At 50.2% G+C, this 25,079-nt stretch overlaps 11 protein-coding genes across 11 annotated transcripts; 7 read left to right on the forward strand and 4 right to left on the reverse strand.

The window, feature by feature from the left end:
• Positions 1 to 4,158: 4,158 nt before the first annotated feature.
• On the forward strand, positions 4,159 to 4,662 carry BZA70DRAFT_267012 (uncharacterized protein; the record flags this gene model as incomplete). The annotated part of the gene is made up of 3 exons (XM_064911072.1): positions 4,159 to 4,337; positions 4,420 to 4,484; positions 4,553 to 4,662. The coding sequence occupies 3 exons, from the start codon at positions 4,159 to 4,161 to the stop codon at positions 4,660 to 4,662; spliced, it is 354 nt and encodes a 117-aa protein (XP_064768936.1).
• A 395-nt stretch (positions 4,663 to 5,057) lies between these two features.
• Positions 5,058 to 5,849, reverse strand: BZA70DRAFT_229681 (uncharacterized protein; the record flags this gene model as incomplete). The annotated part of the gene is made up of 1 exon (XM_064910236.1): positions 5,058 to 5,849. A coding segment is annotated over one exon (792 nt), but the record flags the coding sequence as incomplete, so codon positions are not given.
• Positions 5,850 to 6,072: 223 nt separating this feature from the next.
• On the forward strand, positions 6,073 to 7,465 carry BZA70DRAFT_147287 (uncharacterized protein). Its single transcript, XM_064909678.1, has 2 exons — positions 6,073 to 7,163; positions 7,236 to 7,465. The coding sequence occupies exons 1-2, from the start codon at positions 6,356 to 6,358 to the stop codon at positions 7,316 to 7,318; spliced, it is 891 nt and encodes a 296-aa protein (XP_064768938.1). The 5' UTR covers positions 6,073 to 6,355; the 3' UTR covers positions 7,319 to 7,465.
• Positions 7,439 to 8,543, forward strand: BZA70DRAFT_147352 (retrieval of early ER protein Rer1). The gene is made up of 3 exons (XM_064909680.1): positions 7,439 to 7,687; positions 7,764 to 8,130; positions 8,266 to 8,543. Exons 1-3 carry the CDS (start codon positions 7,613 to 7,615, stop codon positions 8,403 to 8,405), a joined length of 582 nt encoding a protein of 193 aa, XP_064768939.1. The 5' UTR covers positions 7,439 to 7,612; the 3' UTR covers positions 8,406 to 8,543.
• A 552-nt stretch (positions 8,544 to 9,095) lies between these two features.
• BZA70DRAFT_147290 (uncharacterized protein) lies at positions 9,096 to 11,222 on the forward strand. The gene is made up of 2 exons (XM_064909679.1): positions 9,096 to 9,495; positions 9,556 to 11,222. The coding sequence occupies exons 1-2, from the start codon at positions 9,313 to 9,315 to the stop codon at positions 11,209 to 11,211; spliced, it is 1,839 nt and encodes a 612-aa protein (XP_064768940.1). The 5' UTR covers positions 9,096 to 9,312; the 3' UTR covers positions 11,212 to 11,222.
• Positions 11,223 to 11,712: 490 nt separating this feature from the next.
• Positions 11,713 to 14,027, forward strand: BZA70DRAFT_277398 (mitochondrial DNA replication protein YHM2). The gene is made up of 4 exons (XM_064912440.1): positions 11,713 to 11,990; positions 12,062 to 12,098; positions 12,177 to 12,278; positions 12,903 to 14,027. The coding sequence occupies exons 1-4, from the start codon at positions 11,893 to 11,895 to the stop codon at positions 13,608 to 13,610; spliced, it is 945 nt and encodes a 314-aa protein (XP_064768941.1). The 5' UTR covers positions 11,713 to 11,892; the 3' UTR covers positions 13,611 to 14,027.
• Positions 14,028 to 17,982: 3,955 nt separating this feature from the next.
• Positions 17,983 to 18,652, reverse strand: BZA70DRAFT_289090 (uncharacterized protein; the record flags this gene model as incomplete). The annotated part of the gene is made up of 3 exons (XM_064914089.1): positions 17,983 to 18,118; positions 18,193 to 18,267; positions 18,339 to 18,652. The coding sequence occupies 3 exons, from the start codon at positions 18,650 to 18,652 to the stop codon at positions 17,983 to 17,985; spliced, it is 525 nt and encodes a 174-aa protein (XP_064768942.1).
• Positions 18,653 to 18,733: 81 nt separating this feature from the next.
• BZA70DRAFT_147566 (uncharacterized protein) lies at positions 18,734 to 20,632 on the forward strand. Its single transcript, XM_064909682.1, has 2 exons — positions 18,734 to 18,903; positions 18,971 to 20,632. Exons 1-2 carry the CDS (start codon positions 18,869 to 18,871, stop codon positions 20,514 to 20,516), a joined length of 1,581 nt encoding a protein of 526 aa, XP_064768943.1. The 5' UTR covers positions 18,734 to 18,868; the 3' UTR covers positions 20,517 to 20,632.
• On the reverse strand, positions 20,316 to 21,296 carry BZA70DRAFT_147529 (uncharacterized protein). The gene is made up of 3 exons (XM_064909681.1): positions 21,035 to 21,296; positions 20,822 to 20,936; positions 20,316 to 20,756 (listed from the first exon to the last, which is right to left on the reverse strand). Exons 1-3 carry the CDS (start codon positions 21,120 to 21,122, stop codon positions 20,636 to 20,638), a joined length of 324 nt encoding a protein of 107 aa, XP_064768944.1. The 5' UTR covers positions 21,123 to 21,296; the 3' UTR covers positions 20,316 to 20,635.
• Positions 21,297 to 21,470: 174 nt separating this feature from the next.
• BZA70DRAFT_237593 (Coproporphyrinogen III oxidase) lies at positions 21,471 to 22,424 on the reverse strand (the record flags this gene model as incomplete). Its single annotated transcript, XM_064910420.1, has 1 exon — positions 21,471 to 22,424. The coding sequence occupies one exon, from the start codon at positions 22,422 to 22,424 to the stop codon at positions 21,471 to 21,473; it is 954 nt and encodes a 317-aa protein (XP_064768945.1).
• A 1,478-nt stretch (positions 22,425 to 23,902) lies between these two features.
• BZA70DRAFT_299146 (putative autophagy-related protein 8) lies at positions 23,903 to 24,610 on the forward strand (the record flags this gene model as incomplete). The annotated part of the gene is made up of 4 exons (XM_064914646.1): positions 23,903 to 23,936; positions 24,099 to 24,154; positions 24,244 to 24,476; positions 24,568 to 24,610. 4 exons carry the CDS (start codon positions 23,903 to 23,905, stop codon positions 24,608 to 24,610), a joined length of 366 nt encoding a protein of 121 aa, XP_064768946.1.
• Between the last annotated feature and the right edge of the window lie 469 nt (positions 24,611 to 25,079).

Raw genomic sequence — 25,079 nt, forward strand, 5'->3', positions numbered from 1 at the left:
AAACGAGGTTCCGGTGGCTACCGGCATGGAAAGAAAAATGTGGGAAGAAACTCATCGCTCATGTGGTGAAAATGGGAAGAATCTCGGGAAGAAGTGAAGAAATTTTGTTCAGGATTGAAAGTTGTCCTGTTCATGATGAAGAGATCTTTTGTCCAGAGGAGAGGAGCTTCTTGTTCTTGTAGAAGAGAGAAGAGTGTGTGAAGAGGAGAGGAAAGGAGGGAAGGAGGAGAGGGCGGGAGGGGGGGGGTTTTATAGACGTCCGGAGGGGGCTTCATCAACTCTTCTGATGTGGCCTGGCAGACCTCCAGGCATGTGGACATCCCGCGTGACCCAAACTTCTCTGGCCTACATCTCTCACCCGTGTACCCTGGTCATTTGAGAAAAAAAGATGGATGCACTTCCTAATCGAGAGCCAGAGGTACAGAAGTTACACGCGGGTTTGACGGTACTCGCACGGTGGAAAGGCAACGAAGGATCCATTTCCTGATCAGGAAGTAGTGTTGCACAAACTGATAATTTAAATAATCCTCTGAACATTACGTCATGGTATTGGATCGATACAGCTTCCTGGACACGCAAAACAGCATCTTTGAACCAGAATATCTTCTTCGAACATGCACAGACTTGTCGGTTTCTTCTCGCAGAATAAAAGCACGATCCAAGAGCTTCAGATTGATATAAGTTAGCGCGTGTCTTAGCACTCAATCTAACGACGCAGGCGAGCACTAAAACGCCACGAACACCGCCAATTTGGCCCCTGCCTAGAAACAGGCGTTGAACAGCCGCTGTTCCTGTAGATCATTGACTCATAGACAGACGTCAGATTGTCTTGTCTTTCATCCCCTGTTTCCTTCTTTAAAGTCCCGCTTTTTGCAGTGGGCAAAGCGTGAGGCGTCCAGAGAACCAGCAGTTTGCGCACAATCCCCTCGCATTTTCGTACTGCGCAAAGGTTTCCGTATTCGTCCATTCGCCCATTTGCCACCCTTCTATCACACTCGCACAAGCTACGTCATAGAAACAAACCCATAGAAAAAAACAAAGTAAACAGACAGAGTGATGAAACAAATCCCGTGACTCCAGAATCGTTCGGGGTCAGTCGGACCTGCACTTAGCCAGCCAGACAACAGTCCTCTTCGAAAGAAAATCTGTTTCCTGCGTCCGATAGATAACAGAGAGTTTACCAGGCTGTGTATGTGTGCATAGAAAAGCAATATCTCAACGACCCTGTCTGCGCAAGTAGAAATACAGAGAATCAGACATGCCGCGATGATGTTGTTTTGCAATATGCCGTATGTGATTCTCGCACATCGTTTGTAGGTTTAGCAGCCTTGATGATGCGATTACTTGAAGTTTCAGTATTAGCTCAGCGCAGTTTAACAGTTGAGTATTCTTCTATATTTCATGTATAGACAGTGTTCGAGAGTTCTGAACAAAAGGCAATCGCAATGGCATAATCAAGGCAGCAGAGAAGCAGACGATAACAGTACAGTACGAACTATTCAACGTTCAAGTCGAGTTGGATCACTTCAATCCACATTACCCTCACTCTTCTGTATGTACAACAGTCAACTGATCCTGCCACAGACCAGTCCAACTTTCGGTACATTCAAAGCCCCCATCCTCGTCCTGAAATCAGGCGAATGGGCGATAAGCAAGACCGTATATCAGAGGGTAAAGTAAGACAGGAATCACAACAACAGAAGCATTCTTGTGAAAATAAAATTAGTCTATTCTTTATCCAACAAGACAAGCCGCCGGTATCCAGATCCTATGGTAGGATTGACAAGACTTCTTGGATGTCTAGAGTGAGTAGGGCGACCGTTTAGTACTGACGGCTCTCTCAGGGTTGCGGGAACATCAACGTTCTACGTCTTCGTCTGATCACAGTTCTTGACTTTGTAAAATGACTCCGACCGAAGTAAGCCACAAGATTAGAGCATGAGCCCGGGTTGCCTTGACCAATCGAAAATTCTAGATGTTTCCTTCATGACTTAACGAACGTCCTAGATGGGTTGGAAAGCGCTTGATTTCACTTGTATGCGCACGATCACAATCTGATGCGAGCTTCTGTCAACTTTCTGTGCTGTCATGGTTTTTCTGAGTGGGTTTTCTGGTGTCGTGTAGACACATGCTGGACTATGCTATCAAGTTTGAATTGTGCGCTGTTTGAAAGGATGTCTGTGCTTTCATTGTGAGAGGTCGCACCCTTTGCAATATCTGCTTTGCATTGCCGTGCCGGCAGAAGAGGTCGCAGAGGGGGGTTGTGAGTTTATACTTAACTGTCTGTATATCTGTATTCAAATGCACAACTACAACAGTCTACATTTTGAGCGTTAGCAACAAAATGACTCCGGTAATGCTGCTCTTCTTCAGCCAGTGTGGCATTTAGCTGGCTAAGTGCAGTTTAGACCGACCCCGAACGATTCGTCAGTCACGGGACTTTCTGTTTGTTCACTCTGCTGATTTACATTTTCATTTCTCGTGTTTCTTTCTATGACGTAGCTTGTGCGAGTGTGACAGAAGGGTGGCAAATGGACGAAAACGGAAACTTTCGCGCAGAGAGAAAATGCGAGGGGGACCTGTGTGCAATTTGATGGTGCTCTGCGCGCTTCACGCTTTGCCCACTGCAAAAAGCGGGACTTTGAGGAAGGAAACAGGAGATGAAAGGCGAGATAATCTGAAGTCTACTTATGAGTCAATGATCTACAGGAACGGCGGCTGTTCAACGCCTGTTTCTAGGCAGGGGCCAAATTGGTGGTGTTCGTGGCGTTTTAGTGCTCGCCTACGTCGTTAGATTGAGTGCTAAGACACGCGCTAATCTGTATCGATCTAAAGCTCTTGGATCGTGCTGTACTTCTGTCAAAAGAAACTGACATGTTTCTGCATTTCTGATGAAGATATTCTGGCTTGAAGCTGCTGTTTTGCACGTCCAGGAAGCTGTATTGATCTCATACCATGACGTAATGCTCGGGATGATTTTGCATTCCTAGCATGTATAACAATCCTTCCTGATCAGGAGATGGATCCTTCGTTGCTTTTCCGCCGTGCGAGTACCGTCCAACCCGCGCGTAACGTCTGTACCTCTGGCTCTCGACTAGGAAATGGATCCTTCTTCTTGTTCGCCTTTTTGCACAAATGACCAAGGTACATGGGCGAGTGATGTAGGCCAGGAAGTTTCGGGGTCAGATGGTGTGCCCACATGCCCGAAGGTCTGCCAGCCCGCATCAGAAGGGTTGATGGAGTCCCCTCCCGGACGTCTATAAGAAGCCCCCCTCCCGCTCTCTCCTCCCTCTCTCATTTTCTCTTCTCTTCACACACTCTTCACTCTTCTACAAGGCCAAGAAGCCTCTCCTAAGATGATGACCTCTGTTAATCATGAGCAGCACCTCTTCTTGATTTTCCCTATATGAGCGATGAGTTTCCTCCCATATTTTGCTAAACATCTTTATAGCCATGCCGGTAGTCACCATGATGCGCTCCTCTGAATCTCTGCGTTCCCCTGCAAAATACAAAAAACGGTGACACCGGCAGGAAATCTCAAGTCTCTAGCGCTAACCGCGGCACTCATCGCCTGAGAATCGCATTACCAGCCGGTCTAAAAGCATGGACTCACCCTCCACTCTCGCATCGTCATGAACTATTTTCTGGCGAGGGAAGCTTGAGGACGAGCGAGCAAGCCAGCTCTGCGGGAGCACATGTGGGCGGACCGGCTGCTTGTTGATTTGAAGGACTGAGTGAGTGTCTGCGGTAGCGCTAATGAGCCTTTATAGTTAGGGAGTTAACTATAGCCGGCATTCTGCTACTTTACTTCGACTATGACTTTGTCGGTCTGTAGCTATACGAGACGATTTGACTATGATGAAGTAGAATGAGTTTTGTACTATTATGATAAATTTCTCTATACACGCATCAAACTTCACTGTAAATAGTTAGCTGTAGCCGATAAGTAAAGTCGCAGACAGTGGCTCACTCTATTAGTGGGCTATGGATCAGTGACGTCAGGACCAGACGCTCTGTGCTCTCACTCTACAGCCGCACAAGACTGTTCACCCATTTTCCGTTCGATAGCTATTGATGCGGCCGTGAATACCCGACCGCAATCCCACTTTCCAAAGTCGACGCAGTCATTGCATCTATTCACATGCACATACAGCAAATATGAGACTTCTGAGAGCTCTACGAGATGCTTCAAGACAAAGAATGCCGCGAAGTATACCGCGGCGAGCGCAGCCTACACCGGCTATTCCGCCCTCGCTACGGAATCGGCCGCCGCCTGAAGAGTTAGGGCCGAAATTCAATCCGGATGCGTCGAAGGAGGGCAAGCAGAGATTACTGGGGTGAGTTTGTTTGATTGAAAGTTTGGGATGGGCGGTGTTTGCAATGAAGGGCGGCGTACTGATATCACTCGTGATGATGTAGTATTCGACTTTTGATGATGTCGGTTCCGTTGTTTGCGATTTCGAGTTATATGATGTACAAACGGGGTATGTAAAGTACAGTTTACATTTGTCGGACTTACGAGCTGCTAACAGTGTCGGTTGCTTCTGTCTAGTTTATTTGGGCGAAGAGCAGAAGAAGCAAATAGGCTTCGTCACTGAAGACGGCATTCGGATTTTATTTTCGGATTTGCCTGACAGCGATGAGCGAAAGCCCAAGGAGTAAATGTCTGCAAGGTTTTCGTTTGGCGATGATTTGTACATAGAATTGGAGGAGTTAACTGGGTTATAAATATATTCAGCGGTGATTTCAAAAAAAGAGGTATTTGGGCAAGATTCGTAATAATTTACGTCTAGGTCTACTGTTGCGAAGTGGAACCAGGATCTCTTCTAAAAAGGCAAGTCACTGTTTGTGAATTATTTAGAGAAGACTACAGCTCTTACTCAACCTTAGACTCCCGAAAAGAATGTAATTAATGCAAAATAGAAATTAGAAGATAGTCATGCACCTCAACCCAAAGTAATTAGAATATCGAGAGTATAGCTAGCCCAAAAGCCAGAATACTCGAAAAAAAGCCACACCAAAAGATAAAGTAAAATAAGATCACGACTTTAATCGTAAAAGACAAGAGTTCTGATTTCGATACTCTCGCGCGGAAGCGGGTTGGGAGGAGACGTGGGATCATCGAAAGCAGTGTGCGGAGTCCGCTTGGCGACGCCTTCCAGTGAGTCGTAGCACTTGATGAAGACTTCCTCGCCGGTTGTCATTCCCGAGAGGTAATAGAACTTCTGCGACGGGTTGTATCGAACGGAGCCGGTCTGGCCGGTGCGTTCTCTGTATTTGTGCGCGACGCAGACGATGTCGTCAGGAAGCATGTTTCCGGCATCACCGAGAGCCAGGGGGAATTCTTGGACGGGTCCGGTGATTGGCTTCCAGTAGTTGATGATCTGGAAGCGCTTCTTGAGCAGCTCCTCCGCTCTGTCGGGGCAGTGGACACGGACGCGCTCAGCGGCAGACCACGGAGTCTGGTCGACGTGCGTGACCATCACGGGATTGCGGTAGCCATCCTTTGTGCGGATAGTGTGGTCAAATATGAGAACCTCACGCGCACCGGTGGTTTCCTTGACGGCATTGATCACAGCGGGGTAGTACTCGTTTTTGATGGCCTCGTCGTCTGTCCACTTGTTGAAGTCAATGAACCGCTTCTCGAACTGGAACCCGTTGACGTCAAGCTTGAAGTTGTCTTCGTGGCCGCGGACGTCCTCGATCTTGACCGTGACAGGCTTGTCGCCGTAATTGCGAGTCGGGGTGCCTTCGGGAACCTCGTAGACGATGTTGTAGGGCTCGCTGCCGTCTTTGGGTGGATCGTAGAAGTTGAGGATACCCTCGACGATCGGGGCGGAGACTGTTTCGGTGATAGTAGCCATGTCAGTGTATTTCAGCTAAGAAGACTGTAACTGGTAGAAGAAGACAGAGTATTGCAGCGAGGAAGGCGGTGGAGCAGGTCTTATAGAGCCGGCTGTTATCGTCTGATTGTCGCAATCGGGAGCAGCGAGGATTAATAATCGTGCGGCTCAGGTTACCCTGTCTAAATATTAGTAATCTTCGCGATGACGAGAGGCGCGTGCGAAACCTTGTGGACTTTTTTGTTATTGCTCTCGGCCGGTGCAACTTGGCGATTATCAACTGTTGCTCGGCGCTGCTCTGGTTAGTGTATTATTCGGCCGTGAGATAATTGCAAAGAGTGATTCAGTTGAGTCAGCTGGTGGAAAACGTTGTCTTGAGATAGTGGACGCGGGTGTGTGGTTTAGTCAAAGTGAACGACAGACAGAACGCGAAACCTTTCGTGGAATAAGGATTACTGATAATATCTGCTCATCGCGGATCGACATTATCACGCGCTGGCTCCCTACGTCCGATGGCCTCATTGTGGAGATCTATAGTGGAGTCGATTAGACCCGAACAGTCAGAGTCTACAGATCAAGTGGACAGAGAAGCGCCTGAGGCGAATGAGCAAAATGACAATCAAGAAGAGCAAGCTGATGACAGCAGCGAGGAAGTCGACATTATAGCAGACGATCAAACACCACCTCCATTTCCAGCACTGAATTCAGCGCAACGAGCGTCTGCGGTTGGTGAAGCTCGCGTTGTCGATAGCCCGCGAGATCAAGGCCAGAGTCCTGCCAGAGCCATGGGCCCGCCTTCACTAACGCCTGCTCCGCAACGAAATCCACAAGCATCAGCACGAACAGCTCGTCAGGGACCTCCTGGTCGGCTTGCACCTGCAACTTCATCTACTTCAGGCCTGGGTTCACAGCCGTCGAACGGGTCGCGACCGCTTCCGGTTTTCAATTTCTCAAACGTCACTCCTTCAGCGCGGAGCAGGCCAACCCCACAGTCCTCATCCAGTCTCCCCGCTCCAACTACAGCACCCTCATCTCTCGCCCAAGCGCGACGGAAACGCGAGAAGGTCGCGCTCGAGCCGGGGTATTCTCAGCTCGACTGGGCAAACTTAAAGAATAGCGGCAAAGATCTGAGCGGGCGGCCGCCGGGCGTTCCGCCGGTTCGGATTACGCTTGAAGAGCTCAAGAAGCACTCGAAACCGGAGGATGCGTGGACGGCTTTGGGGGGCAAGGTGTACAACCTGACGCCGTACTTGCGATTCCACCCAGGCGGAGTGAAAGAGACTATGAGGTGTGCCGGAAAGGACGGCACGCATTTGTTTAGTAGGTGGTTCCCAATTCGAAGTTTGTGTTTTGATATGATATACTGACTGCTGCTGCTGCTTTCATGTGCAGATATTACGCATATGTGGGTCAACTATGATAGAATGCTGGCCAATTGTTTTATAGGCTACCTCGTTCCGCCAGGAGTTAATTGAACATACGAAGACGGTCTACGGCAAACACACCAATGCCAAAAACACGTAAACAGTAAATATCGCTGGACATCTCATTGCCGTAAGTAGAAAGTCGGCATAAGCGTGACGGTGCTGGGTGCATAATCAGGATAAGGGCATTTACTCCCACAGGGCGCATCTCGGGCTGCGCCTACACACCGACGAACAAACAAACCTCTGACTTTGACGACACACCTGCGCTTCACCTCCGACCAACAACCTGCTCGCATCAATTGTTATCTTACTGATCAGTTATTTGACTGCTATATAAAAAAGATGGACGCCGAGGCATCAACCAGTAACACCACACCGTTGGCTAATGTCGCCGCGCAGACGACTATTCTGTCCCAGGTGCGCGCTGTTTCCTTGCATCGCAGGCTGCCGAATTCTTCGTTTCGACCGGTTCTAATAAGTCTCTTTTGTCTAGCGCTTTCAATTCTATCTTGATCAGTCTACGCCATACGTCTTTTACCGATGGGTAGGCTCTGGCACGCTACTCTTCTTCTTCATGCTCCGCATTGTCCTTTCGCAGGGATGGTACATTGTGTGCTATTCGCTTGGCATCTACCTGCTCAACCTCTTCCTTGCCTTCCTGCAGCCAAAATTCGATCCCTCGCTTGAGCAAGACATGAAGGAGCGCGAGTCCGAGGAAGGAGGCGCGTTGCCGACCCGACAGGACGAGGAGTTCAGACCGTTCATTCGACGGCTACCGGAGTTCAAGTTCTGGTACTCGGCCACTAAAGCTACCGCCATCGCGTTTGTTTGCACCTGGTTTGCCATATTCGATGTTCCAGGTACGTTTCTGCTTTTATAGCCTATTTTTTTGTGCATCATTGCGGGGAGAGGGGATTGGTTTTAAAAACGTGTCTTCACGCTCCTCGCGGTTGATGATGACGCGTCCTATTCTAACTCTGGTCTGCGGTATATAGTCTTCTGGCCCATCCTTCTCATCTACTTCTGTATCCTATTCACAATCACGATGCGCAGACAGATCCAGCATATGATGAAATACCGATACCTGCCCTTCGATCTCGGCAAGGTCCGCTACTCCCGCAACCGAAACAACTAAATCACACATCGCGGGCCGGCGCTTTCTCCTTCTTCCCCCACCTCCAGGCGCCGTCCTTCCCCGCCTTCTCTCTCCTTCAAACGAGTCCACTTTTTCAGACTATAGGTAGGACTCTCTATATACAACCAAGATTTATTTTAATAGCTTCGTCCGTGTTGTCGCCGTTTGCTCTTGTGTACTCTTGACTTGGTCGTGGGATTTGTTTTGTTTTTTACCTGCAATACTGTCTTTATTTACTCTGTGCATCAAACCATTTTATTTTTTTAATTTGAGTCATGGCTTCATGTCAAATATTACTTAAAAGTCTTGTGGATTACAATGCCGCTTGTGCTTTTTATCTATCTCATTTTCTTGTGCTTTATATATATAGTTGCTTTGTATACTACCGTTTTGCCTTTCCTCTTTTTTTCTGTTTAGTCTTTTTCGAGCAGCTGTTTTATCTGAGAGTTGTCCAGAGAACGCCTGATGATACAGCTTGTTGTGAAGAAGAGGAAGATGGAGGAATTGTTGTTGTTTTATCTACGGACGATCAAAAGAAGTAGTAGGGTCAGGAAATATGTACTGAGAAGTGAGGGTCGAATAAATACTCTTATGAAGTCATGATATTGAGTCTGCGTAGCTGTTGCTTGTCCTTAACGTTGTTATTGTTGAAGATCTGTAGACATGATCGAGGTGGGGTCTTAGTAATTGCAGAATGGCGGTTGGCGATGGAAACTGGTGAAGTGAACTTAAAAATTTACGGCGTTGGTCGCGAGTGTAATTGTATTTCCTCGACATCTTCTAGCAGCTCTTGCATGCCTCTACCTGCAGTGGTATAATCGGATCAACTAGCTTCTATAAGATACCTTCCAATTGCTGAAGCCAAGGCGCAAAGTCCCAGCCAAAGAGAAAGGGTGAAAACAATTAGATGCCACCACCCCGCAAATCCAAGCAGTCGCTATCAGGCAAGCAACGCGGCGACGGCGCGTCCGGCAAGAAGAAGGCAGGCGGCAAGAAGCAGTTTGTGCCAGTAAGCGAGGACGATTATCTGTATGTTGGGTCGATAGAGGAGGAGCATGGGGATCGGTGGACGATCGGTGATCCTGATAAGGTAGAGTACTTCCTCTTGACGAGGATATGGTCGCAGTGGCTGATTGATCTGGTTATGTAGGCGCATCGGTTTTATATCCACGCTCTGGAGTACTACGATACATGTCTGAGCAAGTTTCCGAACTCCTTTGACGCCGCGTATAACAAGTGCAGACTTGAATTTCACATATACCAGTTATTCTACTCAAGGTCTATCTTGTCCGATAGCAGCACGCCGTCGCCGAGTACTACCGGCAATCTGCCGGAGTTCACGATGATTATGAGGACGATGAGGGAAGATCGGTTGGCGGTGCAGAATAAGATTCTGGAGGATCATAGACACGCATTGGTATTGGCTCAGCAGCGACGGCGGCCAGTTGCTCAACCGACAGTAGCAGCAGGAGCGAGCGACACGGAGGGCGATCAGCAAGCTGCAGCGCCTCTTGGTGAACCTCTCCCGCCCCCCTCCGATCTACTTTACAACATGGCGCAAGTACAGCTCTCGGTTGCAGAAGAGCAATACAGCGCGGCGCCGTATCGCGCAGCTCTGGAGACGTTTGAGCAGACCTGGGATGCGCAGCGAGCAGAGCTTGAGGTTTTGCAAAACGAGCTTGCGAGTTCTGGTGGCGATTCAGCGAGTGAAAAGATGGAAGGCGACGAGGATGACGACGAGGACGGGAACGGGCAGGCGGAGGAGTACGCGACGGTGATTGAGCCGACGACGTATGCCTCGCTTCTGGAGACTGCCACTGCGGAGCTCTCGTGTTTGATACCGATCTACACTATTTCATTGTCGCTGTCGCCGTCGCCGACAGCAGGACCGCAGGAAGACGCAGAGGTGCTTGCACAGTCGGGAACGGTGTTTATGCAGCGTATCGCGACGCTGCTGGCTAATCAAGGTCAGCTGGGGATTGACGCCGAGGCGCATGCTGATACGATTGCGGACGCGGCGCTGATGGCGACGAGATATGTTGCCGTCAGTGGATATCCGTTTTCGACACCGGAGTGTAGACCTTCAGGGAATCTGGCGAGGTTACAGGCTATTTGGTATTCGGCTGAGACAGCAGAGTCACCGGACGTTTACTTGCTCAACTACGTGATCGAGCCAATGCCGGTACCGGGGCTGACGAACGAGCACAGAATCACGCTTCGAAATATACTAGAGCTCGCGCCAGAGATCTCCGAGCGTTACCTCGCGCAGAGCGAGATGTTTACCCAGCTCGGACTCCTTGCGGCGGCTCACGCAGTTGAGCTCGAGACAGGCGCCGAAAACGAGTTTGGCGCTATGGCCTGGTCATCGCTGTCTATTGCCTCGCAGGCGCTGTCGAAGGCGCTCAATGCTTTACTGCAGCAGAACGCAGCGCCGAGCGCGGTGGTCGTGGGCGCGTCGATGACGCTCAAGAGCCGGTTGGCGCAGGTTCGAATTTGGACGCAGCGCGGCGACGTGGATCTGATACGGTCAAATCTGAGTCGCGTGTCAGCGAGCGCGGCGAAGAACGCGGTGATCTTGCGCAAAAACGCAGAGATTTACTACAAGAACGCGGTCAAGCTCGCGAGTTTCCTGAAGAACGATCCAGAGATGCGCGACGCGGCGGGCGAGGCGGCAGTCAAATGCGCGATCGTGACGGGTAATAGAGAGGAAGTGCTGCAGTACGGGAGATGGCGGGAGATTGTGGCAGAGGCTATTGAGGATGCGGTGTTTGACGAGGCTACGATACGGGCGGTTGTGGGCGAGTGAGTGGATACTGGTGGAGTGTCGTTAGTGCTGAGGGCTGCACGGTGGTGGGCTGGGGCCGCATGCGCAGCGGTTTGTATACCGGAAGCGGTGGGGACAGGTTTGGAGCCTCGGACCGCGCAGCACCTGAGATGTAAATATTGGGAATTTTCGAGACGATGTTTTCGGTGCATACGATGAGTTTATAATCATTAGAATAGAATGACAAATAGCAATTATATCGGCAGCAACAGCAGCAGCAGCGATGGAGTAAGCAGCGGGGGGACACACGTGCACTGAGTGCGTCCCTCGACGCGAGTTGGGGACGCCGCCGCGTAGCTTTCAGGCCGCACGTGACGCAGAAGTCAGGTGATATTTAGCGTATGTGGCATAGACGCACAGTGTTTTGATGGTTTTGCGGGGAGTTCTCGGATTTACACATGCGCAGGTTCAAGCACAGTGCGGCTCAGCCATCGCAGCGCTGAGCGCGTTCAGATTTAAAAAGGCTTCCCCGCGCCTGCTCCTCGGCTGGCATCCACTCCACCTTCTGCTTCTCATCCTCTGCCTCTTCTCTCTTCTCTACTTCTATTGCTGTTCTTCTGCTAGCTACTGTCTAGTAATCTGCCATCAGAACACAGATCCTCGACCGCCTGATCCCTGTAGCCTACTTCCTGATCCTCCACACCATCTCCATCTCCTATCAGCATGTCCGTCGTCCTCGCCTCTCCTGCGATCCCCCAGATCGAGAAGAAGCCCATCAAATGGTCCAACATTCTCCTTGGAGCTGCATTGAACATGTTTGAGTACGCTTGAATCCCTATCTCAATCGCCGTTGCTATCTTTTCCTTGCGCTAACTACTTCTCTTCTTTGCAGGGTCACGACTCTCGGTCAGCCTCTAGAGGTCACAAAGGTCAGTATTTCTCATAGTCGAGAGTAACTCTTCAGGTGTATGACTTTCCTGTGAACTATGCTAACATACATCCTGCAGACCACTATGGCTGCCAACAGAGGTGACACTCTCCCGGGCGCTGTTCGTCGTGTCTGGTCCCGCGGCGGTGTCTTCGGTTTCTATCAGGGATTAATTCCATGGGTATGTCTACATCTCTATCTTGTTTTCTTCTGCATTCTGTAAATTGCCTTGATTGCGTCTGGCGTGCGATTTGACCGCTTCTCGCATGCTCTGCTTGGCCTTGTGGGTCTTGGATTAGCTGATCGAGGCATTTTTTCCAATTCTCATTGGTCGTGCCTCTTCCGTCTGCAAATCCTTCATCCGGCGCAGTCCTGTGGCCTTTCCACCGCGAATCAAAGCAGGTCCGATCCAGCGCCGGCCTCGCTGTCGGCCACCGTGCCTCGTTGTCGGTTGCCCAACTTCTCCAACGCCTCTGCGCTCGGATCTCTGTGCATCACGTGATGCATTTTGGCGCCTGCGCAGACCACCATCCGGCTGATGGTCGGTAAATCGCACGGAGGTCAAGAGCGCAGGGGCCGCAGACTGTGTGGGTTTCCCCGCCTCGTTGCTTTTTGGACGGAGCTGCGGCGGACCTGAGAAATCAAATTCGCTGGTTTTTCGTTGGTCAGTCACAGTTAGGCCGAGGAGAAGGAGAGACTCTATCGGGAATAAGCAGTCGAGCCGCGAGAAGGGTTTGCGGATCACCACACGCAATCATCGCCGCTGTTGATCTGAGATTAAGATTGCTAACCTTCAATTATACAGGCATGGATTGAAGCATCCACCAAGGGAGCCGTCCTCCTCTTTGTCTCCACAGAAGTTGAATACCATGCCCGGACTTTCGGCTTTGGTAACTTCATGGCCGGTATGTCGGGTGGTTTCATGGGTGGTCTGGCGCAGGCCTATCTCACCGTCGGCTTCTGCACATGTATGAAGACCGTGGAGATCACCCGTCATAAGCAAGCTGCCTCGGGAGTAAAGCCGCCATCCACAATGTCTGTCTTTATGGATATCTACCGACGAGAGGGAATCCGCGGAATCAATAAGGGCGTCAACGCCGTCGCCATCCGACAGTGCACAAACTGGGCCAGTCGATTCGGTCTCTCGCGTCTGTCTGAAGTCGCCATCCGCAGGGTCACCGGCAAGCAAGACTCCACCCCGCTTTCTGCTCCCGAGAAGATTCTCGCTTCCGTCTTTGGCGGCGGTCTGTCGGCTTGGAACCAGCCTATTGAGGTCGTCAGAATTGAGATGCAGAGCAAGACCGAGGATCCCAACCGGCCAAAGAACTTGACGGTCGGAAAGACTCTCAAGTACATCTACTCGCAGAACGGAATCAAGGGTCTCTACAGAGGTGTCACCCCACGAATCGGACTCGGCGTCTGGCAGACCGTCTGCATGGTCGGCCTCGGTGACATTGCGAAGGAGTTTGTTGCCAAGGTCACCGGCGAGACTCCTGTCGGCGGCGGTCACTAAACAGAGAATCCGTCGTCATTTCCATTCTAGCGAGTTCTGTGTTTAAGTGAGCGGCTTTTTTTTGTTGTCTGTTAGTCTTACGTTTGGTGGGGGGCCATTTCTGGTGCAGGATTTCTTTGACGTCTGGTTTTGCTTTCTTTCCTTTCTCTCTCTTGATTTACCCGCTGGAAACAAAAAAAACACGGTCCGTTTCATCGCTTTAGCTTACATCTTCCTGCATTTTCGCGCAAAGTCTGCTATTTTCTGTCGTTTGTTCATTTTGTTTTCGTGTCGTTTTCATTCAGTGTTCTTGTTTGTTTGTTTGTGTTGTATCGTTTAGCTTATAGATATGAAGAAGGAAGCGTACGCGTATGATTTGATGTACAGTATTTGTCTTCGTGAGCGGTATATATAGATATAAAGATATATTATTTATATAGTGCCAAACATCGTCTATCTGAGTTATCAAATCCAAAAAAATTTAAGTGCCAATGTCCATAACCAATCCAAACAACGAGATTAAACGGTAACCATATTCAATATGAACAAAGAAAAGTAGGGGAAAGAGATCCAAAAATTATCGCCGCTCCTAGACATAATAAAATCAATGAGTTAACAAGACGTATCCGGATGTCTGCATGTGCGGTGGATGCAACGACTTCTCTCCAGTGTTCTTGCGTGGGACGGGTGGCATGGTTGACAGGTATGTGGGATGAGGAATAGACAGGACTTTTTGGTTTTATTGGTTGATGAGGTTGTATGATACAGGATACTGAGAACTAAAGGAAAATGAAAGACAGAAAATAAGAAGGGCAGAGATGAAAATTAAAGCGCAGGAAGGAACAGCACGGGCTTGCTGGCCTGCTGTATGATCTGCAAGGTAAGGTATAAACAGCTCAACCGAGACAGTAAACTTTTCGATCTCCGTTTTGTTGAAAGATGTAGTGGTATAATATCCTCTAAATGAAATCCGACATCCCGTTTCCGCCATCGTGCGTACAAAGCCACGAGACATTCACACAGAAGAGAAGCCGTCGCGACCCGCGCGACCCACAAAACAAGTTGTGCAGCACATACCTCGAGTAATTTCCGTTGTCGGCCTAGCCAGCTTGCTGGTGCTTCGTCGGCTTTTTTCACGACAACGACTTTGTTTTGTTGGATGCGCGAGGAGAGGGAGTACCATGCGCTCGTCATCAGATGCAGCTCGCGTTTCATGATCTCGGCTTCTTCGAGCGTCAGGGAGGGCTGTATTACATGTCAGTGTTGCTGTAAGCGAAATGGTAACAGAACAGACAGACCTTATGCGTAACCCCAGATGGCCGCCGCAAGACTTCATTACCAGCCTTCAGCTTCCTAATAAACTCCTGTGCCTTTCTCATCTTTTCCCGCTGCACCTCAAGCTTCTTCTGCAAATCGATAACCCAGCTTTTGAGTTCCGAGCCAGAACTGGTCGCGTTCGGATCCAGCGAGACAAGCGACATCCGCAGCGTCGTGTTTGCCCGCGACACTTCGAGCAGTTCCTCGTTGCAGGTCGTTAGTTTCTCGTGAAGCGCGTCTTTGTCCAGCAGCGCTTTTGTCAGGAGCTCTTGTAAGCGCCTGATCTCGGCTTCCAAGCCGGACTTTTGAGCGAGCGCTTTTTCAAACTCGGACTGCAGAGCAAGCAGACTTCTGTTGGCTTGATTTTTCAGGGCGGCCAGAATCTCTTTCTTGTCCTTGTTTACCAGGGTCACTAATAAGATGTTAGCACAATGTCACCTTTACGAGCAAAAGACGTATGATCGTACAGTCGAGGGCTGCCTGCTGATACTTCTCTTCGATAGCCGAATGGCGTTTCTGTAGTTCTTCCAGCTCCGCATTTGTATCCCTGAGCTTATCTTCTGTCTCGTTCAACGAATTACGTAGCTCGCTAGTGATATCACTGGTATCAGCTGCAACTACTGCATTCTCCACAGCCTCGAGTCGGGCCTGCAGAGCCGTCTTCTCCTGATACACTTGCATATAGTCCTCTTCTAGCTTGTCTTTGATCTGAACTGCATTCTTCAATGCTTCCTCGAGCTCCTTGTCGCGAGCTGTTGATTCTGTAGCTTGAGCGGTGGCCGTATAGTGATCCAGCGCCGGCCTCTCCGACTCCAACTTTTCATCGGCGCGTTGATGCGCTCGGAGACTCAATACCTCCTCTCGCAGTTTCTCATTCTCCTGCTTTAAATCTTCGATCGTGAGATCATAGTCTTTCTCCTGGGCATCTCGCAGCGTGCTGCCGCCCGCAAACTGCGTCGTGCCTTCCAGCGTGCGGACTTTTTCCTCCAGTATCGCAATCATCGCTGCGTCTCGCGAATGATCTTCCTCCAGAACCAGAGTGCGTTCGCGCACAGTCGCCAGTTCGTCACGTAGCTTGTCCGACAGGTTATCTGCTTCCCTGGCTTTCCGCCGGTAAAACTCCGTTTCGGATTGTAAGATCTCGACCTGTTTCCGCAGCCCAAACACTTGCTGAGTATCCTCGTCGAGCAGTTTTGATTTTTCGATCAGGTACGTGTTTTCGTTCTTCAGCACGGTTACCTGGCGTTGCAGGTCTTCCGCCAAATCAGCTTGTTTTCTATACCTTTCCATCTGCGCATTCGCCTTCCTCAGCTGTTCGATTTCGTGGTGCGCCTCGTCGAGCATATCCTTAACTTCGACCATTCCCTGTAAATCCGCATGAACCTCCTCGACCTGGTCATTCATCTCCTTTAGTCTCGCATCCGCTACCGCAAGCTTCTTATCGCGCAAACCGATCTGTTCTTCGAGTTGCTGGACATCTTTCTGCAGATACTCGATCTGTGCTTTTGTCTGAGAATCGGCCAGCTCGGCTTGCATTTTCGACTTGCTAGATTGTGTCTCAATTGTCGTTTTCAGATCTGTGTTCTCAAGCTTCATCTTCTCGAATCTCTCTTCGAGCGAGGAGTTGTGGGCCTCGAGGTCGGTGTAGGCTTGTTCGAGAGCAGCGTACCGGGATACGACGCGGTCCACTTCTGCTTTTATGCGCGCGCGCTCTGCATCTTGCTCGCTGGTTTTCTCCTTCATGTTCTCGCTGCTGCCTATATCCTTACCAGCGCCGTCCCGCACTAGACTTCTGAGCAGCTCCCGCTCAGCTTGCTCATCAACGCGCTCGATCGACTCGTCACTCTGCTCATGCTTCACAGCCGTCACAAACACAAGTCTCAAAAACTTGACGAGCTCAATCGCATCCGCGTCCTTTGCAATCAAACTCATATTCGGCGGCTCCGCGGTTCCGCTCAGCTCGGGCTCGAACGACGCGAGCGACTTGTACAGCTTCTTGAGGTTGCGCACGGTGGCCATGAACGACGCTGGTGAGTCGTTCGGGGCGGAGATCACGCATGATGAGAACGCGTCGGGGGAAACTGAGGCTAGGATCTGAGATATCGTGACACCGGTCGAGAGCGATTTCAGGGTCTGCGGAACTGCGATTTGTAGCTCTGCTGCTTTGCTTTGCGTCTATATGTCGCTGGTTAGCCCCTGTACATTGAATTCATAAACAATAGGAATAATTACCCAGGATAGCAAAGCCCGTTCGGTTAGGCCCGGGTCTGCCATATCGAGAGCAGTTCAAACTTATGCCGAATTCAGGTTTCCTGATGCCATGAACAGATTCCACAATACCGGTACTGCGGCAAGTAACGCGGCCGCAGGTAGCACAGCAGAATAAAACACAGTCCTTAAAGAATTCACACTCAATTCCACTGATATTTTTCTGCTAGGGATAAGTAATATAGCCTCGCGTGGAATGAGCAGCGGGTTGCAGACGGCGAATTCCAGTGCCTTTTTGGGTGGTTTTCATGTGAACAGCAAAGACGCGAATATCCGAACACGGGCGGCTTCTCTCGTCAACTTTAAATCCCATTGAATTAAATCGATCATCAAACAGGCACTTTATAAACAACACAGATAGTTCTGCAGTTAAAAAGTCTCGAGGAGAATGATTATTCCGTTTATTTGTTCTACTGAGTCGTAAATATACAGATACAAATATTCTCACAAAAGCACCCAAAAGGCGACCCGCATTTTTATATAATGGAAACCGAAGAATAAGCCCAGATACACACGAATACAAACTAAGAACAAGGAATCTGTACGAAAGGATAATAACTTATAAAAATAAAAAAATACACAAGGAAATTCCAGCGCGCCAGAAATAAACCAATCACATAATAGACCTAGAAAATGGACTGCCCAATTGTTGCCTTTAAGAATGAACAAACCACGACCCAACAATAACACTATAAACCCCCTGCCGTCCTGATGCCTGCTATACTAGCTATCTGCCCACATTACTTATTTTGTTGGGTAAAATTGTAGATCAGCGGCTAAGCGAAACAGAGACAAAGGAAGCGCAGGCTTAGTTGACTGACGAGTCGGCGACCGAGACTTGCTGATCCTCTTCGATGGTGAAAGGAAACTCCAAATTCTTTGCATCGGTAGCAAATGTCATAACGTCGGTCTCAACGGAAGCAGGGATGGACACGGTAAAACCGCTGTGGAGTCGCAAATGAGGAACGTCAGACAAGATCACGAGATTCAGCGTGGACAATACAAAGAGACTACTTACGTTAAGAGAGTGTCGAACTCGTGAGTGATCTTGCCGCCCATCTGAGTAAACTGCGTCATAGCAGCCTTCACAAATCTGCAAGAGAACAGGGCGTTAATAAACCACCAAAAACCAAAAGATCAGCTCAGATCAAAGATCACACATACTTCTCTGGCGTTTCCTTGCCCTTTGTAAACGTGACGATGTAAGACTTTGTCTCGCCCGACTTTGCCGCCGGTCCGACGTCAGCCTGCGCAGCCGCCGCCGCCGCCGCGTCGCTACTTGTGAGCGGGAACGTCGGCATGCGGTTTGTGGCGAGCAGAAATACGGTGATGAGGACGATGATTGTGACGATGCCTGCGGAGTAGAATCTGCAGCGGCGCGACATGCCGCGGTTCGACTTGTAGGCGTCGGCGGCTTCAACCTGTGAGGCCAGAGTAGCTGTGATACTCAGCAACGAGTATAATAAACGGGACGACATGGTTTCTGTATTCTAGTGATGGCAAAGGATGTAGCGAGAGTGTAGCAGCTCAGAGCGATGAGTTGCGGTAAGACCAATGACGACAGCTGAGCCTCCCTTTCCTCCTTTTCGCTATTTTGGTACCAGATTGTCGGGTCACGTGAAATATCTCAACCACAATTTTCAGACAAATCGCGACCTGCGAGCGGATATGTTCTATGGACAGGTAGACCGAGAATGTCAGACAAAGAGAGATATTACGTGTCTGGAAGGTGAGAACAAGTCAAATGTATTATCTTGAGTTTGGTTTGGAAGGGTGCTAACGTTGCTGCTCGATAGGTCTTCCTCCTACAGACCAGGAGGCTTTCCAGACTCCTACGACGACCGCTATAACGGTCCGCGTCCGCCATTCAGGACATCGCATGGCTCTGCATCCTCTGCGGATGGGTATAACGCAGGCTACCGGGAGAGCTACGATGAGCGGGAACGGCAATTTTCCGGCTCTGGTTCGCGCAGTCGCGGAAGTTTTGGCGGCCGCGAACGGTCGCCGGGGCCTGTTTCTCGGCCGCGGAGTCCGTGGGATGGCCGTGAACGGGACCGGGAATGGCGAGACCGGGAACGGGAGAGAGATATCCGAGACCGCGAGAGGGATCGGGAGAGAGACAGGGATCGCGATCGCGACCGTGAAAGGGATCGAGCTAGGGAAAGAGATAGAGACCGCGACCGGGATAGAGACCGCGAGCGAGGATACAGGCCGGCGCCTACGGACTGGTCATATCCCCCTCGCCACCGCTCACCAAACCGAGAAGACCGACGGATACACGATCGTAACGACAGGTTCTCGCCGTCGTCGTCGTCAGGAGCACGCTATTCTCCGCCACCGCCTCGTCGCTCGTCGCGCTCGTCTTCTATCGCATCATATACATCGCCTCCTCCGCCATCCATCGCACCAAATCAGTCCGCACCTGCAGGCTCCTCGTACCCAAGAAGAAGGTCCTCACCCAGACGCATTCGCAGTCCACCGTATCCCGCGACCGCCGCGTCGTCGGCATCGTCGGCAGGCGACCGACGAGGCATGCGCGAGTCATATCCCCCATTCCGCCCTCGGTCTCGAAGCCCACCACCCTCTCGTTCGCGTCCTAGGTCGCGTGAGTCTTCTCCGCGAAGAGACTCTCCGCGAAGAGACTCTCCGCTGTACTCACAGCCGGGTGGCAGTGTTTTTCAAACCGGTCCTCGGGCGTTCTCCTCGCCTTCTGTACATTCCACACCGGTCTCGCAGCAACAAACACCGGTCCATTCGCCGGTTATACCCGCTGCCACTTCTGGCGGAGCGCGTGGATCATTGGGCAGCTCTGAGAAGTTGATGCCAGCGCGGACGGGGTCGATGTCCTCGCCCGTCGTTGCAGGTACTCCGCTCCCACTCGGCCCGCGCACGTACTCGATGTCGACGCATACGACGCCCCATCTCTCGCACCACGCGTCAATAAGCGGCCAATCGACGCCTGCGCAGGTGGCTTCACCACTGCAGACCCCAGGCGCGTCTGCCGCTGGATCACCACCGGTTGCGCCGAAAGCGATGATCAACGGAGCCACGATTTCGCGCACAAACAGCTACGTCTCGCCGATGCCGTCGTTGTCGCGTAGATCAACTGGTGGTAGTGGGTATCCCTCTCAAGGAAAACTCCTGCCTTCGATATGCCCTGAGATCGACAAGGAGATTCTGCGGTTGAAGAAAGAATACGCAAGGATCGCCGAGGAGGATAAGGCGAACCAAGGGAAGAAGCGACAGGCTATCAGTACGTGGGATAGACTCACGAGAGAGGCGGAGCGCGACGCGTTAAAAGTGAAGACTGCAGAGGCACAACTGCAGGCTCTGGGCTATTAGATCCGCTGCTCTCTCTTTGATTTGGGATTTGTACGTTATGATGACAGGGTGAGTGAGTTGATGGTAGTGAACTGTATAATATATATATTGCACAAGGTAGAAGAATAAAGAAGAACGGATCAACTGATTTTCTTGCAAGTGATCTCGGTGCTGTTCACGTTCTGAGCCAGAGCGCAGTAAAAATCAAACTTCTGCATTTGAGCCAGCACTTCTGCGGTCGGCAAGCCAAGCGTTATACAACTGAATAGAAAACCCGGTTAGCTGGTGCTTGAAGGGGAGGATGAATAAGTCGGTAGAATACGTACTCTAGTCTGTCGGATCGCCTCTTGCATAGCTTTGTGGATTCGTCTGATCCGTCAAAGACGTAGTCGACCGCTGGATCAGTGTGCACAAACGACCGCATCGCTTCGACGTCGTTTACTGTCGAATAAGCAGGCAAGTCAGAATTTGGTCAAAATAAACAGTACAATTTTTCCTCGTCGACAAAGTAGATTCGAGGCCAGATAGATCTTGCTTACCTCGTTCTCCAGTAGCATGCTGCGAACTTTTGGTATTGCTGCTTTCACTACTTCCAAGCCAACCTTTCACTTCTTCTATCGCACCCATGATTTCCAAAATTTGCTTCTGATCAAACAAAAGCTAGACTAGATAATAGGCTATGATTATGTCCCCGAGTTGTAGATCTGTAAAGTCCCAAGTTCGAGGTTCGAGTTCTCGGAAGCAGAAAGAGTTGATTTTGATGATCACCCCGCTAACTGTAAGCCGTCGGTTCAAGAGACTGACGTCATCGGCTGACTTTGTTCAACTACAGCTACGGTCTCAATACTGCGTTTGTTGGTAAATGCATTTATTAGATACTAATAACTATTCAAAAAACCAGGTAATTAGAGAGTTTCTGTAACGTACTCATACGTCACATACATGCAGATATTTTCTATTTGAAGCCACGGTCGACTAGACATAGTCAATCGGGTTCTTCAACACCTCGACAGTCTTGCCTTCTAACGTTTCCGGCCCCGGATGGTAATTGTACTCCCAGCTGCAATGTTTCGGCAGCGTCATCAGAATAGACTCGACTCTTGATCCAGGAGTCTGCAGGCCGAACTGGGTGCCGCGGTCGACGGCAAGGTTGAACTCCGCGTAGCGGCCACGACGGATACCTTGCCAGTGTTTACCAGCTTCGGGTGTAGGCCGCTCTTCACCCTCAGCAGGAGGCATGTAGGCGTGTTTGACTGCAGGAAGATAGGAAGGCAAGAATCTGGAGAGACCGTCGCCGACGAATTTGAAGATTTCTTCTGGATCCTTGTCGTGTAAGTCATCGAAGAAGATGCCGCCGATACCTCTTGCCTCGCCGCGGAATTTGATGCGGAAGTAGTCGTCCGCCCATTTCTTGAATCGCGGGTAGTAACCAGGATCATGGAAATCGCAAAACTCCTTGATGAGCTTGTGGAAATGCGTAGCGTCGTCTTTGTTGTAGTACATCGGGCTCAGATCCTGTCCACCGCCGAACCACCACGACTGCGGCGTACCGTCCTCGTTGAGGGTCTCGAAATAGCGATAGTTGAGGTGCACGGATGGCGCGAGATAGTGCTGGGGATGAATCACAAGACTGATGCCACAGGCGTAAAAAGGAAGTTTCCCGCTCTCGGGAATCTTGAGCTCGGCGTGATTTGCCCGCATACGCTGAGCAGCAGCCGGGGGAAGTTCGCCGTAGATGGCGGAGAAATTGACGCCTCCCTTTTGAAATACACGGCCGTCCTGGAAGACACGGGTTATGCCGCCGCCCATGTTTTCACCACGGGTCCATTCGTCGATGATGAATTGCTTGCCGGACGAGTCTGCGCGCTCGATGCCGGCCACGATTTGCTTTTGGTAGTGCTTTAGTAGAAGTTCCATTTTCTCCCGCATGATCATCTCGGGCTTCAGGCCCGGGACTACATCGTACACAGAGCCAAGAGACGGCAATGGAGTCTCGTAATTCAAGCCCTCGGGGAATACTGAGAGATCAGGTTCGTACTCGGGTTGCGGGACAGGTTTGATGGAGTCGTTGGCGATAGGTGTTGAGGTGTTGAGGTAGAGAGCACCACCGGCGACAGCGGTTCCGGCTCCGACAGCAAAAACACCCGGAGTCAGAAATGAAGCCGATGGCTTGCTTGAGGTTTTGAATGATCGCACTTTGGTGGCATCTAACGTGATTGATTAGTTGGCCAGCCATTTTTCAATCAACGAACAAAGACTGCTTACTGCGAAGATTCGCCGAGGCGGCTAATATCCGTCGACGGGCCGCGATATACATATTCAGCAATATAATGCAATGTACAGTTATCAAACGGATTGAACAAAGAAGCAGCCCGCACAAAGACGTTCACTCGGGCGGGTTTTATTTCGTGCTGAAGGTGGCCTGTCTCGAGCTCATCGCAGTCCTCGGGCCAACGCGTGATTCTGAGCCGCACCTCCGTGGGCCGAATGAGAACTGGAGCACGTTACTTCTACGCGTGTTTGTAGATTGGGATGTGGTGTAGGAGTATTTAGATGTTTTGTAGATATGTCTGAGGATGTTTGGAGATGTTTGAAGGGATCTAGGTGCGAAGGAGCCGAGCGGCACTGCTGCTGTGAAGGCAAGACGGTGGGGATAGGGTGTTGTTAGATCACTACTACTTCTACTTCTTCTTGCACTTGCTGTCAAATTGGATACTACAAGACCATTTACTACCGCTTAGCTGTAGATCCGAGACGAGTAGTAGGACGTTAGAGGAGTGTAGAGAGACCACTTACGGAGACATCCACACGCGGCTACCGACGCTCAACTATCCAGCTGCCGTCAGTCTCTTGATGTGGGCCTAAAGATACCGAAAAGCAACTACTCAAGACATTTATAAACACTCTTGATTTGATAACACTCTTGAGTCGAACCAGTCAATCAGCAGACATCGATTAATATCAGATCATCGTCGTTGCTCCGTCAACCAGCAGCCAAACAGCTCGAACGGGTTTCTAAATAAGGCAACGCCCTTGCCCAAAGGAGCTGATAAGAAACTCAAACCGGCCTCTGCGGGCGCATGTCCGCCTTTGAAGCCTGCGAAATCGTCTGCAGATATTGAAATAAAGAGAAGTAGAAGTCGTATAGTGCAGACATTTAACAATATACAATATCCACAAATCAAAGCAGTACAGGCAACGGTCCAGCACAAAAAGTAGGTTGTCATCAATTGCAACATACTTACATAAGCCAATGTGATTGGTGGCCGCGCGCGCCCAAATCTCCCAACGATTGCCGCTCTGCCTCTCCTCCGCTATCCCAACACCACCGCCCGCCTCTGTCTCTCCGCAATCTCCCTGCGCTGCTTTCTATCTTTATCTGACCTTTCATCTCATCTGTTTTAATCATGCGTTCGAAATTCAAAGACGAGCACCCTCTCGGTACGTGTCGCTGCGCTGTTGGGTGGTTGTGATGCCGATCTAGCTGGCGTGAGCTGCCCTGACTAGCTGATTGCTCATAGTCAGCAGCTGCACCGTTCTGATCGGATATCATCCATCTCTAGCTTCTAGTTCACTGCTAACCGTTTTTTTTTTGATTTACAGAGAAGCGCAAGGCCGAAGCCGAGCGTATCCGCCAGAAGTACTCTGATCGCATACCGGTAAGCCTACTCACAATCTGTCTAGCACCCCGTAAGCAGCGGACCACGCGTCAAGTTTCGAGACTGACTAGTTTATCATCGTCATGCAGGTCATCTGCGAGAAGGTCGAGAAGAGCGACATTGCGACCATCGACAAGAGAAAGTACCTTGTCCCTGCGGATCTGACCGTCGGCCAGTTTGTCTACGTTATCCGCAAGCGCATCCGTCTCGCCGCCGAGAAGGCTATCTTCATCTACGTCGACGAGGTCTTGCCTCCTACCGCGGCCCTCATGAGCTCTATCTACGAGGAGCACAAGGACGAGGATGGCTTTTTGTATATTTCGTGAGTCTTTCGCTTTCGCATTATCTACCGCCGGTTCCGACCGCGTGATCTCAGTCAAAATGAGTCAGCTAACGTTCCCCCTCCTCTACAGATACTCTGGCGAGAACACGTTCGGGTTCGACGAGAGCTTTTGAAGGTATCTATTTGCTTTTTGAATCTGTTAGTTTTTGTGGAGTTTTGTGCGTTATCTTTTTCGCTTGACAAGCGCGGGCTGGTTTCAATGACTTCTACTGCTATACGTCCTACAGTCTCTTATTTGTCTTTGTTTTGTCTTTGTTTTCTTGATGCCGTTCGTAGGTGTACGAGAGGTAATCCATTGTTTTCTCTCTTTGTGATTCTTTTGCTGTTATTTCACTGGTGATTGTGGATTATCTCGGTTTCGGCGTATATCTTGAACGGACTGTTAATATATTTTCTATCTCATTAAAGGTTCATCTTTCCTCACGGTCCAAGTCCCGCTCTGTCTTGAGTAGACTGCTTTTTGATCTGTCAGGCTCTTGAACCTGACGATAGGTCATTAACCGCATTTTCTTTGCTATCTCGCCTTTCGACCTGGATTTCCCTGGACCATCAATCGTTGCGCGCAGGAGGTGCAGGCATAAC

This window comes from Myxozyma melibiosi, assembly GCF_037950935.1.
Source record: "Myxozyma melibiosi strain Phaff 52-87 chromosome Unknown BZA70scaffold_4, whole genome shotgun sequence".
In the NCBI taxonomy this organism is placed as follows: Eukaryota; Fungi; Ascomycota; class Lipomycetes; order Lipomycetales; family Lipomycetaceae; genus Myxozyma; species Myxozyma melibiosi.

Excerpts from the sequence above, each read along its gene's own strand:
- BZA70DRAFT_147566 (XM_064909682.1), top strand. The coding sequence starts at position 18,869 with ATGTCAGACAAAGAGAGATATTACGTGTCTGGAAG. Across the intron at positions 18,904-18,970 it reads AGATATTACGTGTCTGGAAG|GTCTTCCTCCTACAGACCAG; the intron begins GTGAGAACAAGT and ends GCTGCTCGATAG.
- BZA70DRAFT_147290 (XM_064909679.1), top strand. The coding sequence starts at position 9,313 with ATGCCACCACCCCGCAAATCCAAGCAGTCGCTATCAGGCAAGCAACGC. Across the intron at positions 9,496-9,555 it reads CGATCGGTGATCCTGATAAG|GCGCATCGGTTTTATATCCA; the intron begins GTAGAGTACTTC and ends CTGGTTATGTAG.
- BZA70DRAFT_147287 (XM_064909678.1), top strand. The coding sequence starts at position 6,356 with ATGGCCTCATTGTGGAGATCTATAGTGGAGTCGATTAGACCCGAACAG. Across the intron at positions 7,164-7,235 it reads GGACGGCACGCATTTGTTTA|ATATTACGCATATGTGGGTC; the intron begins GTAGGTGGTTCC and ends TTTCATGTGCAG.
- BZA70DRAFT_147352 (XM_064909680.1), top strand. The coding sequence starts at position 7,613 with ATGGACGCCGAGGCATCAACCAGTAACACCACACCGTTGGCTAATGTC. Across the intron at positions 7,688-7,763 it reads AGACGACTATTCTGTCCCAG|CGCTTTCAATTCTATCTTGA; the intron begins GTGCGCGCTGTT and ends TCTTTTGTCTAG. Across the intron at positions 8,131-8,265 it reads TGCCATATTCGATGTTCCAG|TCTTCTGGCCCATCCTTCTC; the intron begins GTACGTTTCTGC and ends TGCGGTATATAG.
- BZA70DRAFT_277398 (XM_064912440.1), top strand. The coding sequence starts at position 11,893 with ATGTCCGTCGTCCTCGCCTCTCCTGCGATCCCCCAGATCGAGAAGAAG. Across the intron at positions 11,991-12,061 it reads GCTGCATTGAACATGTTTGA|GGTCACGACTCTCGGTCAGC; the intron begins GTACGCTTGAAT and ends TCTTCTTTGCAG. Across the intron at positions 12,099-12,176 it reads AGCCTCTAGAGGTCACAAAG|ACCACTATGGCTGCCAACAG; the intron begins GTCAGTATTTCT and ends TACATCCTGCAG.
- BZA70DRAFT_147529 (XM_064909681.1), bottom strand. The coding sequence starts at position 21,122 with ATGGGTGCGATAGAAGAAGTGAAAGGTTGGCTTGGAAGTAGTGAAAGC. Across the intron at positions 20,937-21,034 it reads GCATGCTACTGGAGAACGAG|TAAACGACGTCGAAGCGATG; the intron begins GTAAGCAAGATC and ends CTTATTCGACAG. Across the intron at positions 20,757-20,821 it reads AGGCGATCCGACAGACTAGA|TTGTATAACGCTTGGCTTGC; the intron begins GTACGTATTCTA and ends TTTTCTATTCAG.